Below are 15326 nucleotides of genomic sequence, written 5' to 3'. Positions count from 1 at the left end.
ATGATTCGACCTAATAAGAAAATATTATTTTATTGTTTTCGATATGTCCGGGACATTCACTTCCGGGTGAGAGTGCACAAAACATTGATGGCGACCACATGCTTTTCCAGAGCATAGAATCATCCCGAGTAGCCTGAAATAACCCCACAATTTCTATATGTTTTGTTGATCAAAGACCAGAATGAAAGACACACCTTTGTCAAACTGTGAGCGGGATTTCCTGCTTAAGGCGATTGAGGAGAAAAAGGTAGTTCATCGCTAAACATCATTGTAATGAATGTAATAAGACATTGCAATAATCAAGCCTCTTGGTATTTAAATGCTTGCTAACAAAAAACGTTTTGATTTGTAATTTTAGCGGCTGGACGGGAGGCAAACCTATGACTACAGAAACATAAAGATCACATTTGGGACGGACTATGGATGTTGCTTTGTGGATTTAGGGAAAACGAGGTAAATGTTGTGCAATGATGACAACTGCTGATTGTAGTAGTAGTTTATTCGGTCAGTTCATTCATTCCTTTAAACGTTAAAACATTTCCAATTCTTTGTGTACAAAACGACCGAAAGGGTTTAGGCTGAAGTGAAAACTTATAACGGCTAACCCAGTTTACAGACTTCCACGAGAGAAAAACAAAAACAAAACACAAACATTAATAATTAATAATGAACAATATCAAGTGTTAAACAGAAGAGAAATAAGCATGTATCTGAAGTTAGTAACATAAATTTCAATATTCCAACAAATATGTATACATACATTTGTTTTAAGTTAAATTAGTTGAAACTAAATCATGTCATCATTATTATTATTTATTTATTTTTCTTACTTTATTCATCCTAAGCTTATATATTCTCGAATTTTAATAGCTTTAAACAACTTTTTGAAAGCTTTGACTGTTTGGGACTGTTTTAACTGATCTTCCAGGTCGTTCCACAGATTAACACCTCTTACAGAAACACAGCGACTCTTTTTATTCTTTTTCGCTTTTGCTTTTTTGAAAATAGCAGTTCCTCGGAGGTTATACTGACTTTTCCTGTGTTCAAAAAGCTCCTGGATGGGAGGAGGGAGAAGATTGTTAAATGCTTTGTACACTATTACAAATGTATTTAGATCAACAAGATCATGGATTTTCAGTAGGCTTAGCTCTACAAAGATAGGGTTCGTTGGTGCATAGAAATCTGCTTTAGTGATAATTCTTATTGCCTTTTTTGATCATATCATCTGTGGAATTTTGTGTGTTTTCAACCAATCGCTTTATTAAACATAATAGTGCATGACTTTTTAACTGCTACTCTGTCTCTATTTTTGTGCAGGGTGATGGCACAGGTGTCCTGTGAACTGGTGGCTCCTAAAGAGTCTCGTCCAAATGAGGGAATATTGTTCTTCAACATAGAGCTTTCGCCGATGGCTTCCCCTGCGTTTGAACAGGGCAGGTGTGGCCATTACTTACATTTGATATTCATAAATGTGCAGAGTTGTTCCAGTCAGACACTGGGATTAGAGTTTTTTTCATTACATGTTTCAGCTGCCAGCCTTTTCTGAAGTGTCATCAGCGTGCAGCGACTTTTGTTCTTTCAAACCCTAACCCTATCAATCTTATGTCTTATTACATTATTACTTATTACATTATCAAAGCACTCCGTATTCCCTTACTCAAATATTTATTTGGACGCCAACACTTTTTGACTCAAGTACAAGTTATGTAGATTGATACATATCACATTACATTGTGCTAAATTTTGTAGGTACAATGTATCAAAGGTAGTGTGAAAAAATATTATTACAAGTGACAGTATTGTTTCATAACATAAACCTAATGGAAAGCTGTATTACAGTATTTTGTATTATTATAATTTATTATATATTTAGTAGAGCTTTGGGACCAATTATTAAATATACAACAGTGTTGTAAACCCACTGTGTGTTTCTGCAGACAGTCGGAGTTGTCCGTGAAGCTGAACCGGCAGCTGGAGAGATGCTTCAGGAACTCCAAGTGCATCGACACCGAGTCCCTGTGTGTGGTGTCTGGGGAAAAGGTATAAAGATATATTTTATTTTAATCATTTATTTGATAGGGACAATGCACATGAATGAACATCTGCATTGCAAGGCTAATTTAAATCCACAGTCTCTAGGCTGCTGACATAAGAACAAAAAATACAATAAACAATGTAACAGAGTTTAGTAAAGCTAAAGTTTCTTTTTTTATTTTTTATTTCATGAGAAATCAAGGGTCACACCTGCGTGTCTTTATGTCTTGAGACGGTTAAGTGAACATCACACACAAACGTTTTTTTAGTGTTTAGTAACAGGCAGGATTTAAATAGCCATTCATTTACAGGGATCTTAGCAGAGGTCAGGAAGGTAGAAGCCTTTGAATACTCTTGTGTAGGTGAGTGCAAAAAGAGTAAGAGTATGATACAGAGAAAATACTGTGATACAGAGAGAAGAGTATTTCTCTGTGTCACTTTGAGAATGCCTGATCTTATCAGATCTTGGAAACAAAGCAGGGTAAGGGAAAGCAAAAGTGCAGGGTGCATTTTTCACTGGCTGGTCAAAAATCTTTGTGTATTTATTAGAATGCTAACTTGTCTGTGTTTAGGTGTGGCAGATCCGAGTAGATGTCCACACGCTGAATCATGACGGGAACCTGATGGATGCTGCCAGTATCGCTGCCATCACCGCTCTGTGCCACTTCAGACGCCCAGATGTTTCTATACAGGGAGAGGAGATCACTTTGGTGAGAACAAACGTTGTTATTTTTACCTTTGTGTACTTCACTTAGTTGCACAGATGAAAATAATTGCAGTAGTAAAAAAGATAATTACTCACATCTCTAATGCAAATCACAAAAATTCTTACTTAATACTCCAGATTAGTCAGAATCGTGCCGCCCTTCTCTGGATACTTGTGTGATGAGCTATTCATAATTCTTCTTCCTTTTTTAGTACACTCCAGAAGAGAGGGATCCCATTCCACTGAGTATCTACCACATGCCCATAAGTGTCAGCTTCTCTTTCTTTCAACAAGGGTAAAAGTTATCAATGAATTGTTTCAAAGCTTGTATATATATTTTTAACACATACCTGTATTATGTATGTGCATGTATTCCAGGACATATTTACTGGTCGACCCGATTGAGCGCGAGGAGCGGGTGATGGACGGGCTTCTTATGATCGCAATGAACAAACACAGAGAGATCTGCTCCATTCAGTCGAGTGGAGGCATCATGCTGCTCAAAGAACAGGTGCCAAAAGACTTTTTTCTACCCACAATTACAGTATACAATTACAATAAACGTTATACACGTTGAATGCGCACTACGCTGGAGGGCAAAAGGCTCACTTCCACAATCAACATCATTTTAAGTCATCCACCCGCAGAAATCTAACAAATTGAAACTGAAAGAGTAGTATTGCTAAAGTCACCACCATCCCCACAATTTGGACAAAATGGCCTGTGGTACAGTGGGAGGAAAAAGTATGTCAACGCTTTTGAATTTCTCACATTTCTGCCTAAATTGATCATAAAATGTGGTCTGATCTTCATCAAAATCATAAGAATGAATAAACAGTGTCTGATTAAACTTATACCACCCATTTACATTTTATCATATTTTTATTGGCCATAACATGTAAACATTCACAGTACAGGGAGGAAAAAATAAGTGAACGCGCAGAAATCTCACTGAGCTGCAACAGTTTTGTGAAGAGGAATAGTCTTAAGATTCATCCTGATCGTGAGTGTCTAATCTGCAACTACAGAAAAGCAGTTATTGCTGCAAAAGAAGGATCAGCCAGATATTTAATACAAGTGATTTGATGCTGTTGTGAATGTCTCAGGTTTTTCTGCAAAATATCTTCATAAACTTGTGAATAAATTCTTCTTTTGATGATAGCACGTTGTCCAGGCCCCGAGGCAACAAAACAGCCCCAAACCATCATTGTCCCTGCTCCGTAATTCACAGTGAGCGTAGTGCAAAGATGTTGATGTGCTGTTTCAATTTTTTTTCTCCTCACATGACGCGTGTTCATCCCAAACTACTTTGGTTTGCGAAAGAGCTCTTGGATGCTCCACAGCACTACCGGAAAAATATACTGTGGACTGATATTCACAACAGCATGGAATCCTTTTGTATTAAATGGCTGGCTGATCCAGATTAGCAAGATTTCTGGGCATCCACGCTGTATTTTTACATATTCAAAAATAGGATAAAATGTCAATGTTTGGGTGGTATTAGTTTAAGCAGACACTGTTTACTCATTCTTATGATTTTAATAAAGATCAGACCACATTTAGTGACCAATTCAGGCAGAAATGTGAGAAATTCTAATGCGTTCCAACACTTTTTCCTCCCACTGTACATTTAGTAAGTGCCTGTTTCAAAAGCCTGATCTATTACTGGACTGTCCTGACTTCTTCTTCAGTATGAGAACATCTACTGCACCAGGCTTAGCAGACAGAGACTTGATGGTAGTTTTTTGAGTTTGTGCATGCGGGGCAGATATTTATTTTCGTACCTATAATAACATGAAGTGAGCAAATTCGCCTACAGTGGCCTGTGTGTTCACTGCATTCATGAGCCATATTCAGCTCGATCTTTTGTCAAGAGTGTGCAGCTAATTTACTATGCAGTACGAAGGCCTGCGCTTTCCTCTCGCCCTCCAGTCAGCGCCGCGGTTCAGGACCACGTGCGTATAGAGAAGTGAAATCGCTGATGCATCAAAAACCCATTTATGAGCGACTGTAAAAGAGCATAAGGAATAAAGGTTTAGAGATCATCAGCTACATCCTTGCCCAACATAACAGGGCAGTACTCACTAGGAGATAAATAATATATACAAGCTAGTAATCCTTTTAAACATAAATTATAATAGATTGATTTAATTAGTGATATTGTATGAACATGTTTGTTTTGTTGTTTTAGGTGTTGAGATGCAGTAAAATAGCCAGTGTCAAAGTGTCTGAGATCACAGAGCTGATCGGCAAAGCTCTCGAAAATGACAAGAAAGCCAGGTGATCACCAACACGATCCTTTCATAAACCGAACGTTCACATAAAGCATTAACAGTGACAGAAATGTATTATGTGTCTTTTCGGTTTCCATTGTTCAGGAAAGCCGGAGAGCGGTGCGGTTTCGCAGAGTCGATGCCTCAGGAGAGAATCACCGCCCTGAAAATGGACGAGACTCCGGTGGAGATGACAGACGTGACGGAAAAAGCTGAAGACATCGTCAAGAAATCTGAAGACCCGCCTCAAACGTATCCTCTAAAGTGTCTAATTGTTTTTTTGTTTATAGGTATTTATGCATATATGGTGAAAGGTGTCTGTGTGACTGAAACCCATGAATAAGCTTTAGTTTCCAGGATAAAGAAACCGTCTTACATTTGGTGCTAAATTCTGTAAAATAGCAAATTTCAACAACAACCTCCATTTCTTTTTGGTTTGCACTGGCTGATGTTTTGCTGGAGATAAGCTCTGGCTTCAGGCTGATACCAAAAAGTGATTTAAATACACTTAAACACATGATGTAAAGGGTGTTGTTTTTAAAATGTTGGAGATTATATAGATTCCCTGGGTCAGTGGTATCTCCAGACGCCACAGGTAACCATGTGAGGGTAACCTATGGGGCAACAATGGCTCAGATTGTAGAGCGGGTCTTATAATTGGAAAGTTAGTAGATTGAGACCCCTCTCCTGGTGCCGGTGCATACTATTGTTGAGTGCTTCAATGCTGAGAGTGAATGGCAGCTGTGTTTACAACAGTAGCTTCCCACCACCGAAATCAGGGAAATGAGTTCACAAACTTCATCAAGAAATCACCTCAGACATACTATCCTTTAAAAAACAAAATGGAAAATAGACAACACAATGTCAAAGGTGATAAATCCACAAAATAAGCTGAACAAATCATCTGATGTATGTTTAGATTTTGCTTTAGTTAGTTGTTGTTCCATTGTTTGTCTTTTGGCTGGTGGGGAGAGACACCCAAATGTTGTGGTTTCTGCCATATTGTGCAGCAGCTTTAACCTAGAGAAGAGAAGGGTGTCAAACATACGGCCCGGGGGCCTGATCCGGCCCGCATGATGATTTAATCCGGTCCCTGCCCTGTAGAGCATTAATTCCAGACTATGTAAAAAAGAACTAGTAAGTAAGTCTCCGGCCCATTCCTGTGCGGAGTTATGAATTTTTAAAGAATAACCAGAATGCTCATTCTAGCCACTAGGGGAACTTGTGACACAGGTTTGTAAAGTGCAATACAAGTGTAAGCCGTTGTTCTTAATGAAGCTACAGTCAAGTTGGGGCTTTGACCAAATCACAGCTTGTTATTATTCATTTATTGGAACATTTTTCTCTATTATATGCGGCCCGCGACCCAAAATGAGTTTAACACCCCTGACCTAGAGGCTATAGTTATGGACCGGGGCCCCCAGCCTGTCTCCAGCAGCAGGGAGGGCTTTAAGTAAAAAAGATTGTTGACCAACCCACTCACAATCATCAACAAGTCGTTCCATTGTTCTTGAGCTAAGTTAGACACAGTAATTAGCGCTGTTGCGTCATAAAAAATGGACCATGTGGGATTCTGGTATGAAGTTCGCTTTGCATGTGTCCCTGGTGATCTGATGTGTCTCCCTGCGGTGAGCGGGGAAACCCAGTGGCATTCAAGGATGGGGCAAATGCCATCGACAAATTATTTAGGGACAATAAAATCCTGCACAGCAAAAAATGGGGAGTAAAAGAGCTGAGAATTTGTAACACACATCACGTCAATAAACCAAATGGCACCTTTTAAAGCTTATACATGCTCTTTGAAAGTTGATGAAGATGCATGGATTCTTGTTTGGTTTGGTCCTTAACCACAGCTTGCTCAGGGTGCCCTCTCCGGTGGTGCCTGCTCCCGGGGTGGGGCAGGTGGGACAGGGGCTGCAGAACTCCTGGGATCTGGACGAGGATGAAGAGAGTGAGGAGGAAGAGGAGGAGGAGGAGGATATGGTTGTAGAGGAACAACACAGAAAGGAACAATACAGAAAGAAACAAGATCAAGGTGAGAAATTGCCTGATCATAGTGCTTTATTTATTTATTAAATAGCATATAGAATAGAATATCACTGCAAATATTCAAAAAAGATACCTTTTTTTTTTTAAAGTGTGGTGGATCTTATAGTTTTTTAGTAAGAAAAGCTTCATAAAGTACTTGTGTTTTCAGGGAATGTTGTTGAGATTTCAGACAGTGAAGAGGAGGAAGTTGTGATACTTAACCCAGAAACACCAGACAAAAAGTGAGTATTTTTTTTTATGTCTATTACTGTGATTCTGTAATGCCCAAGTCTATATTTATGTATTTATTTTTCAGATCAAGCGCCCACCAGAAGAGGGGGGTATCGTCCAAGAAAAAAACATGAATGAAACATGTATATTTTTGACAATTTATTAAATGTTTTTTTTGTTTACGACGATCTTCTTTGAAAATGTGTGCGTTTTTTTATATATATATTTGAATATCTGTAGTAAATAAAAATATTAAATGTTTTGTGACTACTTTAACGTTTATTTTATTCATTTCCGTGTCTAGAGTCAAAAACATTTTAAATCTACGTGGAAATTCGTGCAATTCATAAGAAATTGTACAGTCGAGGGATATCTTGCTACAGATCAGCTAAATTAAGGCGCGTTGAGAAAAGCAGGTCCTACCGAGATTTGAACTCGGATCGCTGGATTCAGAGTCCAGAGTGCTAACCATTACACCATAGAACCGCACGATGACGGAAGGCTGTAAAACTATACATCACTTTCATTTCCACAGGCACGATGTTCGTTTACGAAACCGTATAACATGTTTTTGACCAGTTCAAACATATATTGGTCGTTACCGGTCACGAGGAGCGAACACTTGTGAGTTTACTGTGTCTGGGAAAAGATTGCGCGGTAGAAAAAAAGTGGGGCTGGCCCGTACGGGGATCGAACCCGCGACCTTGGCGTTATTAGCACCACGCTCTAACCAACTGAGCTAACCGGCCATAAGACGGGCCAAAACTGACACAGGAAATGTACATCGCATCTCAATCATAGACATATTATTTCAACTGATGATGGTGTTGAATCGCAGCAGGTCATTTTATCCATACGAGCGATCGCTGTTAGTGTTTACTCCCGCAATTTTCGCCGGATGTTTTGGTGAATGGTTTTATAAAATGATCGATCTGTTACAGCGCAAGAGAAGCAATGCCCTGTTTATGAACATTGTTTTTTTGCCGATCATAGGATTCATGAATGCTGCGTCCGAAACGAGCAGATTGGTAAGAGCTCTTACGCCAAACCGGATGTGCGTCAGCGTCCGCCATGGCAAGTTGCGAATTGTTTTTTTTTTTCTATTGTTTTTTTTATTTTTTTTATTTAACAGAGATGAAAAATAAAAATGCTGTGAAGTACATGTATACATATAAGCATATTCACATGTTTAAGGCCAGGAGGGAGACGTTGAACCAAAACAAAACGAACATTAAAAAAAAGAAAAGAAAAGAGGGAAATACAGAAAATAAAGTAATAGAGTCCAACAGAATAGATCAAGACAGAAAGGGGGGATTTTGAATCAATACATTATGATACAGGATGACAGTTCCTTCCGAATTGGTAAGTCAGTTAGGAAGTAGTTAGGAAAAGGAGCCTTGATGCTAACTATCATGGCCCCTTTAGCATAGGGACCTCTGTTGCTAACTAACGGTGATTAGGAGCTATGTGCCATCCCATAAGCCACTGCGCCAAACCCCCCCACCCCCCTCGCCCCCACCATGGAGTGATTCATGCGCAACCACTGTTGATTGACAGGAGCACATTTAATAATAAAAATAATAATAGGCTAATTAAAAATTAAGATTCTGCACAAGCCAAACTTTAGAAAAGTGATAAATCCATGTTGTCGTCACCACAGCTCAGTCACATGTCAGTGTTAAAGAGGAAACTCAGAGGAACTCATTTAGTAGAAACTTAAGCCACATGGATCATTTGCATAATGTAGCTTTATGAAACAGCTGTTGAAATAAAATGACACTAAAGGGAAATGTTTGGATCATTTGGATTTATTTTTCTCCTTAAATGTCTTTGTTTGGACACTATGTTGTTGTTGGACACTGTACACTAGGGGGCGACATGCACTTTTGTTTGGCCTGCACTCCACCAATAACTTTAAAGAAGAAGAAAAACAGCTGTTGGTGATGTCACTTCCCTTTCTTCTGTTTAAGGATGGACGGATTGTGCAAATTCTGCTGAAGCTCTAGTTCACTGCATAGAGATCTAACAGTCGACCCCATGAAAGGTTAAGGAGCTAGTTGCTAGTGTTAGTGCTTGGAGGCTACAATTTGATGGTTTCAGACGCAGCCGAAGTGCCTACCACGGCCCCCGGATGTGACGACATCGTGATCGCTCCACCTTATTCCGGAAGTTCGCGTGGGCGCCACCATGAATTGTGCCCGCCCCTTTTCTCCTACCTGTTAACATGGGACTGGAGAAGTAAAATCAGTTACTACACGAAAACAAAGCCGTTTTCCGTCCGCGCAGAGAAACGGTGCAGTGTTGACTTGTTGGCCATTTTACACAAATCAATCGACTAAACAGCAGATTTGAGCGGAGAACTTTTCCCCTCGTTCTCCGTTTAAATGAAGGGGCTTCGCTCTCGACCGGACCGGAAGTGTCTGTACAACGGAAATGCCGAGACAAAGCAGAGTGATTTTTTACAATTACCGTAAAATAGGCTGTTTGTTTGTGCATATTGTTTATAGCAGGGGTGTCCAAACTGCGGTCCGCGGCCCACTTTTAATAGAGCTCCACAGTCCCACCCACTCCCGGTCATGTGTTGGGGTCTGACACAAAAAGTCCCATTTATTTTTACTGTTTTATTGAAAAAGTAAATTATTAAGAGTTAAATGGCACGACACCGGATAATCTCGGATAATCAGCTATGTGCTAACAATCAACACTTGCACGGGTATTTTACAAGAAACAATAAAACAATTCTTAAAAATACAATGAAATTACTTTTATAATTTTGCTGTTTATAATGTTTTAGACAAATCTTCAATCTTACCTTGTATGTTTCATGTCCGTGAGTTAGCACATATGATTAGCCGGTGCTGTGATGTTAAACTCTTAATAGTTGACTTTTTCGAAAAGTCAATGTTAATAATACATGGGATTTTTTATGTTATGGACCCCCGACACATGACCGGGAGTGGGTGGGACTGTTGAGCTCTATTGGCCTGCGGCAAATTCTAATAATATAATTGTAAAAAATATTTATATATTATTTTTTTTCGTTTTAATTGAATATATATGAAATAAATAAAAAATCTATTAATAGAAAGCTGTGATGAAGGTTGTTTTTATTTACTTAAAGCATATTCAATTACAAAGTAATAGTTAACATTTTATTTTATTTGCTAACTTTAATACAATATACGTGAAGCTATATATCTGACCTCTACTGAGTGCGGCTCAGTTGTTTGTGTAATTTTCTGTATGTGGCCCTCAGTGAAAAAAGTTTGGACAGCGGGGAAATCAAGATAAAATCAGTTACTACACGAATACAAAGCCGTTTTTAGGCCAACGGTTGACTTGTTAGAGCAAATGAACATTGGATATTTTACACAAATCAATCGACTAAGCATCAAATTTTAGTGACGAAAATTTTCCCTCGTTCCCGCTTCACACCGCGCTCACACCAACAGCGGTGGAAGCGAAGACAGCGGCGAGCTTCCTTCATTCCCTATGCTGATAAAATCTGAGAAGATATCATTTGAATAAGAATGTGGAACACAGTGTACTTTGCCGCATAGCTAACAGTCAGCGTCATTTCCATCAATCACTGCAAAATGTAACTTGCATGTACATGCAGTCACAGCAGTTGTTCTGCTGGGAAATTAATTATGGCTCCATTTGAACGCCAAAAAGACATACCAGTTGGATCACTGTACCCGATTGGTATCATTTTACTTTCAAAAGCTAATTAATTACCGTTACAAATTACCTCTCTCAAAAAGTAGCCTAATTGAGTTGGTAACTCACTATGCTTTAAAAGTAGTTAGTTACTCTGCAAAGTAATTATGAAGATATTTTTATATTATGTACTATTGTGTCCACTGTGACTGAATTGTATTGACCAGTATTTGTGTTGCTGTTTTGTTAATGTAGTTGGGAATGGGGAGGAACAGGAGTAAAAGAAACATGTGCCAACATGGCCAACGGTCAGGGCATGAAATTTCTCCGTTCATTCAACAATAATAGAGCTGAAAACTCAGGATTCAGGAATAGGAACTCAGACTCAGACCTACAGACAACCATTTTTTTTCTCTTTAACTTCTGGCTTGCTCTGCTGCTATCAGCCTCAGTGATCACACTGGCATACCCCAGAAGGATCATGCTCAATGAGAGGTTTGTCATCAAATGTCATATAAAAAAATATCGTTTGTTTAGGCTACATTATATAGGTGGAATAATGTGCCACTACAGAAACAGTTTATTTTTACACATGTGGACCAATATACATATCATGTTTCACCTGAGTTCCCTCACATTTCTGCTGAACATTAACAATATCACTGTCAAATTAGATATTACAATAGATTACAGTACATTTAACTGGGCTGCTATAAAAGGCTCAAATCAAGCAGTTTAATCGTCACTATTGGTAACTTTTCCGTAGTTTAATTCCCTTTTGGACTAATCTTCCATAAATGGTGATCATACAGTGTGTTCTCAGCGTAATGCCCGGCCCATACACTCCCCATGCAGCTCTTTGGACAAAAACAGCAGCAGGTGATGAATGATTGCTCAACAATAAGCTATAGTTTTAATTTAAATAAATGCCATTCTTCTCTAAACAGTGAGCGCCTTACTTTTTCCAGTTGTGAATCTCCGCAGAACACACACAAATCCGGTATGTGCCAACTTTCAGTATCAGTTCTATGTCAGGTTCTCAATATGGTCTCTAAATACAAGACAAGTTCAAGAAAGCCATATTTACAACCACACACCGACTTGTATACACACTAAATAGCTTGGTCTTAGTCAAAGGAAAATTACTGGGCCTACCCGGCCTGCATGCCTGGCCCTGCACCCTCCAGTAGTAGCTATCAACACTGACTCACAAAAGCAATGCATCAAGAAGGAGATTGAATGACATTGAACTGAAGTGAGATTAAACTTGTCATCTGATCATTTGGCTCATATTGAGTATCAGGATTACACAGCCAAACATGTTCATATTACTGTGGCCTTGCATTTGTTTATTTGATGGCACCTGTCCTTGTAAGATAACATTAACACGACGGCCAATAAAAGCTTTGATCTAAAACTTGACAAAGGATTGCTGACATGGGATGAAACAACTTTATTATCTAACTTGACAGCAGCGGGAAGGCTGAAAAAAGAGTCTGCATTATAACTCTCTGAAGATGAGTGGGTGCCATTGATCATTATACACGAATACCTGTTTCCAAAAACATTAAAAATTGTCCAACAGCCATATCAAATCAATCAAATTTTATTTATAGAGCCCTTTACAACACTCAAGGCGACCAAAGTGCTTTACAATAAAACCACATAAAATCCATTAAAAACATTCATACAGCCAAACAATAAAACAGATCAAATGTACTAAAAGTGTCGTTGTGCTACTTAGTGTTAAAAGCAAGTCTGAATAAATGAATAAATGAAGTGGTCATTCATGGCAAGGTGTCTTTATGTCCCTGCAGGCCAGATATACATGAGACAAGTGAAGCCTGTAACTGAGGGCACACTTCAGGCTGAGGAAGGAGAAGGCTAATGTGTTTACTGTAACACTCAGGGGCATCGGACTGAGGGGGCTAACGGGCACTCAGGGCCCAGGGTAGGGAGGGGTCCTCAAAAACCTCAGTGCTTAAATAACATATGGCTGAATTTTTGAGCTATGCCCCTGGTAACACTACTGGTTCCCTCTGAACCATCATCTTTGTGAACGGAGCAAAAGCTTTTGTCAGCCGACAAGCCCATTTGTTCTCAAAAACCCACTATGTCAAATACATAGGGTCAGGTCAGGGTTGAGTGCCTTCCTTAAGGATACTTCACAGTAACAGGCTTTCATTTCTATAGCGTATAGACATGCCCATTGACTGTCTGTGTTCACTGTATGTGTGTTTGTCAAACTTAGTTTATATAGGATAGACAGAATAATCCGTCAAAAACTGGAAAAAGGTTTAACAGGGGTTCACCTAGAACTTCAACCCGAGGTTTGTGCTTCTTTTTTTGTATTGGCTAACATTATTTATTCATTCATTAATTGATTAAATAGGCTTTGATCAATTCGACAAGACTTATATGACTCATATGAGGGGAATTAGTTATATTGTTATATTAATCCTATGTCCAATCCTTTGTTGAAAATATATCACATTTGATAAGTCAAAATGAAGATCTGGATGTGGGAATGACATCTTGTTTTCAGAATCAAACTATTATAGGAAAACTCTTTTTGTTGTTATTGTTACTCTTACCAATTAAAGAAAACCTTGAGTTATTCCACTTTTGTGTCCAGTAGAGAGGAATGTGACACTGAAGAAACAAATATTTACTTTCAACCTTTATTCTGAAAGAATATCACCCCATGGGGATTTACATAATAAGTAGAATCTTGCTAAAAGGCAAGAGAAAACAGCCTTCACAAAAGCTCAGAATACAAACTGTGGAATTAATGACAACATGCATAAAATACAATTTGGAGTAAAGTACAACAGACTGTGCTTCCGAGAATCACAGCTGTACAGTATTTTGCTGACATTGAATGAAACATCCTTTGTCTTTGCTGGGTTGCACTAATTCAAAGTTTTTAAGGCGTGACATTACATGGCGTTTTCAAAACATCTAAAAGTTAAAAGGCCACATGTTCTCCAGAGGTTTAGTTGAAATTATTTTTTGTGTGATTAGCTAAAACATATATTTTCTCTCACAATGTATATCTTTTGATTACAAAAATACAAAGTGTAAATATACATAATATAAATCATTGTAGTCTGTACAAGAGAATAATACATGTAAAAATCACATACACACGCACAAGAGATGTGTGGTGTTTTGCACAAGTCCCGTTTGGAAACACACTTTGTTCACTGTTTTCAGACGTGCATCACATTATTGCCTTGGGTTTGTCGGACTGTGTCAGGACATTACACCAGCACTGACTGAGTTCATGAAGCAGCTCTGACAGAAAAGTGGAGCCCAAGAATATATCCTGCAATGCGCTCAGTCAAACGTTTACCGAAAAACAACAACACAACAACTCTTAAATGTAACTGACTTGCTTGTCAAAAACAGCTGGAAATGTTGTGATCTCTGAGAATGAAATGATCACATTGTAAACATTTTAGTTTATGGCAAAGGATAGAGCCATAATCTGTACAGCCACCAGCATTGCCTCAAGTCAACATGTTGAACTGAGAAAAATATCGGAGGGGTATAAGATTTTCTTATACATCGATGTACTGTAGAGGATAAAGTTTAAACCCAAATACCATATCTATGTTTTCTATTATTTCATGCTGTATGTTGAGTAACTAACATTGCACTGAACTCAGACCAAGGAGACCAAAGCAGCGGTCTACTGCAGTGTACAAATGAATCACACAGAAACTATTCACACTGTTATGATTCCACAAAATCAATATATATAATCTGTAAAAATAAAGACACATCCGATAACCAGTCATGAGGAGAGTTTCTTCTTCACAGTAAACTATAAGAATCAGACCTCCTTGAAATCAACTTTTAATATTTTAGATCCACCACCAAGAGCGCAGCACGAGCACTGAACTGTCTTTGCTCACTTTTGCACTTTGCACTAAAGGAGCTGGTCACCAGAGAGATGCCAGAAACATTCACCATAACTAAACCATATCTTGCCACATGTTACTGTTTCTTATGGTTTAAAGAGAGAAGGAAATATATTCATTTGTGCACATTTCTTTCGGGGCAGGGGACTGCTGTTCTTTGGTTGGTGTAAATGTAAGTGCAAAGATGGGGCAAGTATAAAAGTGTAACTTTACCGCAAAGCCTTCCAAAAGTAAACACATTTATTTAATCTACTGGACAGTAAGTGCTGTATGCAAATGGAAGAGAAATTGAATGTCTTGAGAGTAGAACCTGTGGGTTCTTGAAGTAGACATGTTATTTGTAGCCAAGTCTAGACTTAACTGAATGGCTGGCTTTAAAGCTCAGCAAGGCAATGACATAAGTCCTGCAGATAAAGGATCATATTTATTGCCACAGGGTGGGTCCCCGTCTTCTTCACCATGGTCTTC

General features: G+C 38.7%; 1 protein-coding gene across 1 annotated transcript; it reads left to right on the top strand.

Annotated features, from left to right (window-relative positions):
- The first annotated feature begins 80 nt into the window (after positions 1–80).
- Positions 81–7479, top strand: exosc9 (exosome component 9). The gene is made up of 12 exons (XM_079553547.1): positions 81–247; positions 359–453; positions 1318–1437; positions 1938–2040; positions 2607–2744; positions 2953–3035; positions 3119–3251; positions 4932–5020; positions 5119–5265; positions 6876–7048; positions 7211–7283; positions 7358–7479. The coding sequence occupies exons 1-12, from the start codon at positions 182–184 to the stop codon at positions 7404–7406; spliced, it is 1269 nt and encodes a 422-aa protein (XP_079409673.1). The 5' UTR covers positions 81–181; the 3' UTR covers positions 7407–7479.
- The last annotated feature ends 7847 nt before the right edge of the window (positions 7480–15326 follow it).

Source organism: Gobius niger (genome assembly GCF_951799975.1).
Source record: "Gobius niger genome assembly, chromosome: 3".
NCBI classification, from domain to species: Eukaryota; Metazoa; Chordata; class Actinopteri; order Gobiiformes; family Gobiidae; genus Gobius; species Gobius niger.
Note: the sequence above shows the minus strand (reverse complement) of the source record. Positions and strands in the feature narration are given on the sequence as shown.

Bases quoted from the DNA above. Each gene is read 5' to 3' on its own strand.
- exosc9 (XM_079553547.1), top strand. From the start codon at position 182: ATGAAAGACACACCTTTGTCAAACTGTGAGCGGGATTTCCTGCTTAAG. The intron at 2,745-2,952 runs GTGAGAACAAAC...TTCCTTTTTTAG, and splicing joins AGGGAGAGGAGATCACTTTG to TACACTCCAGAAGAGAGGGA. The intron at 5,021-5,118 runs GTGATCACCAAC...TCCATTGTTCAG, and splicing joins GAAAATGACAAGAAAGCCAG to GAAAGCCGGAGAGCGGTGCG.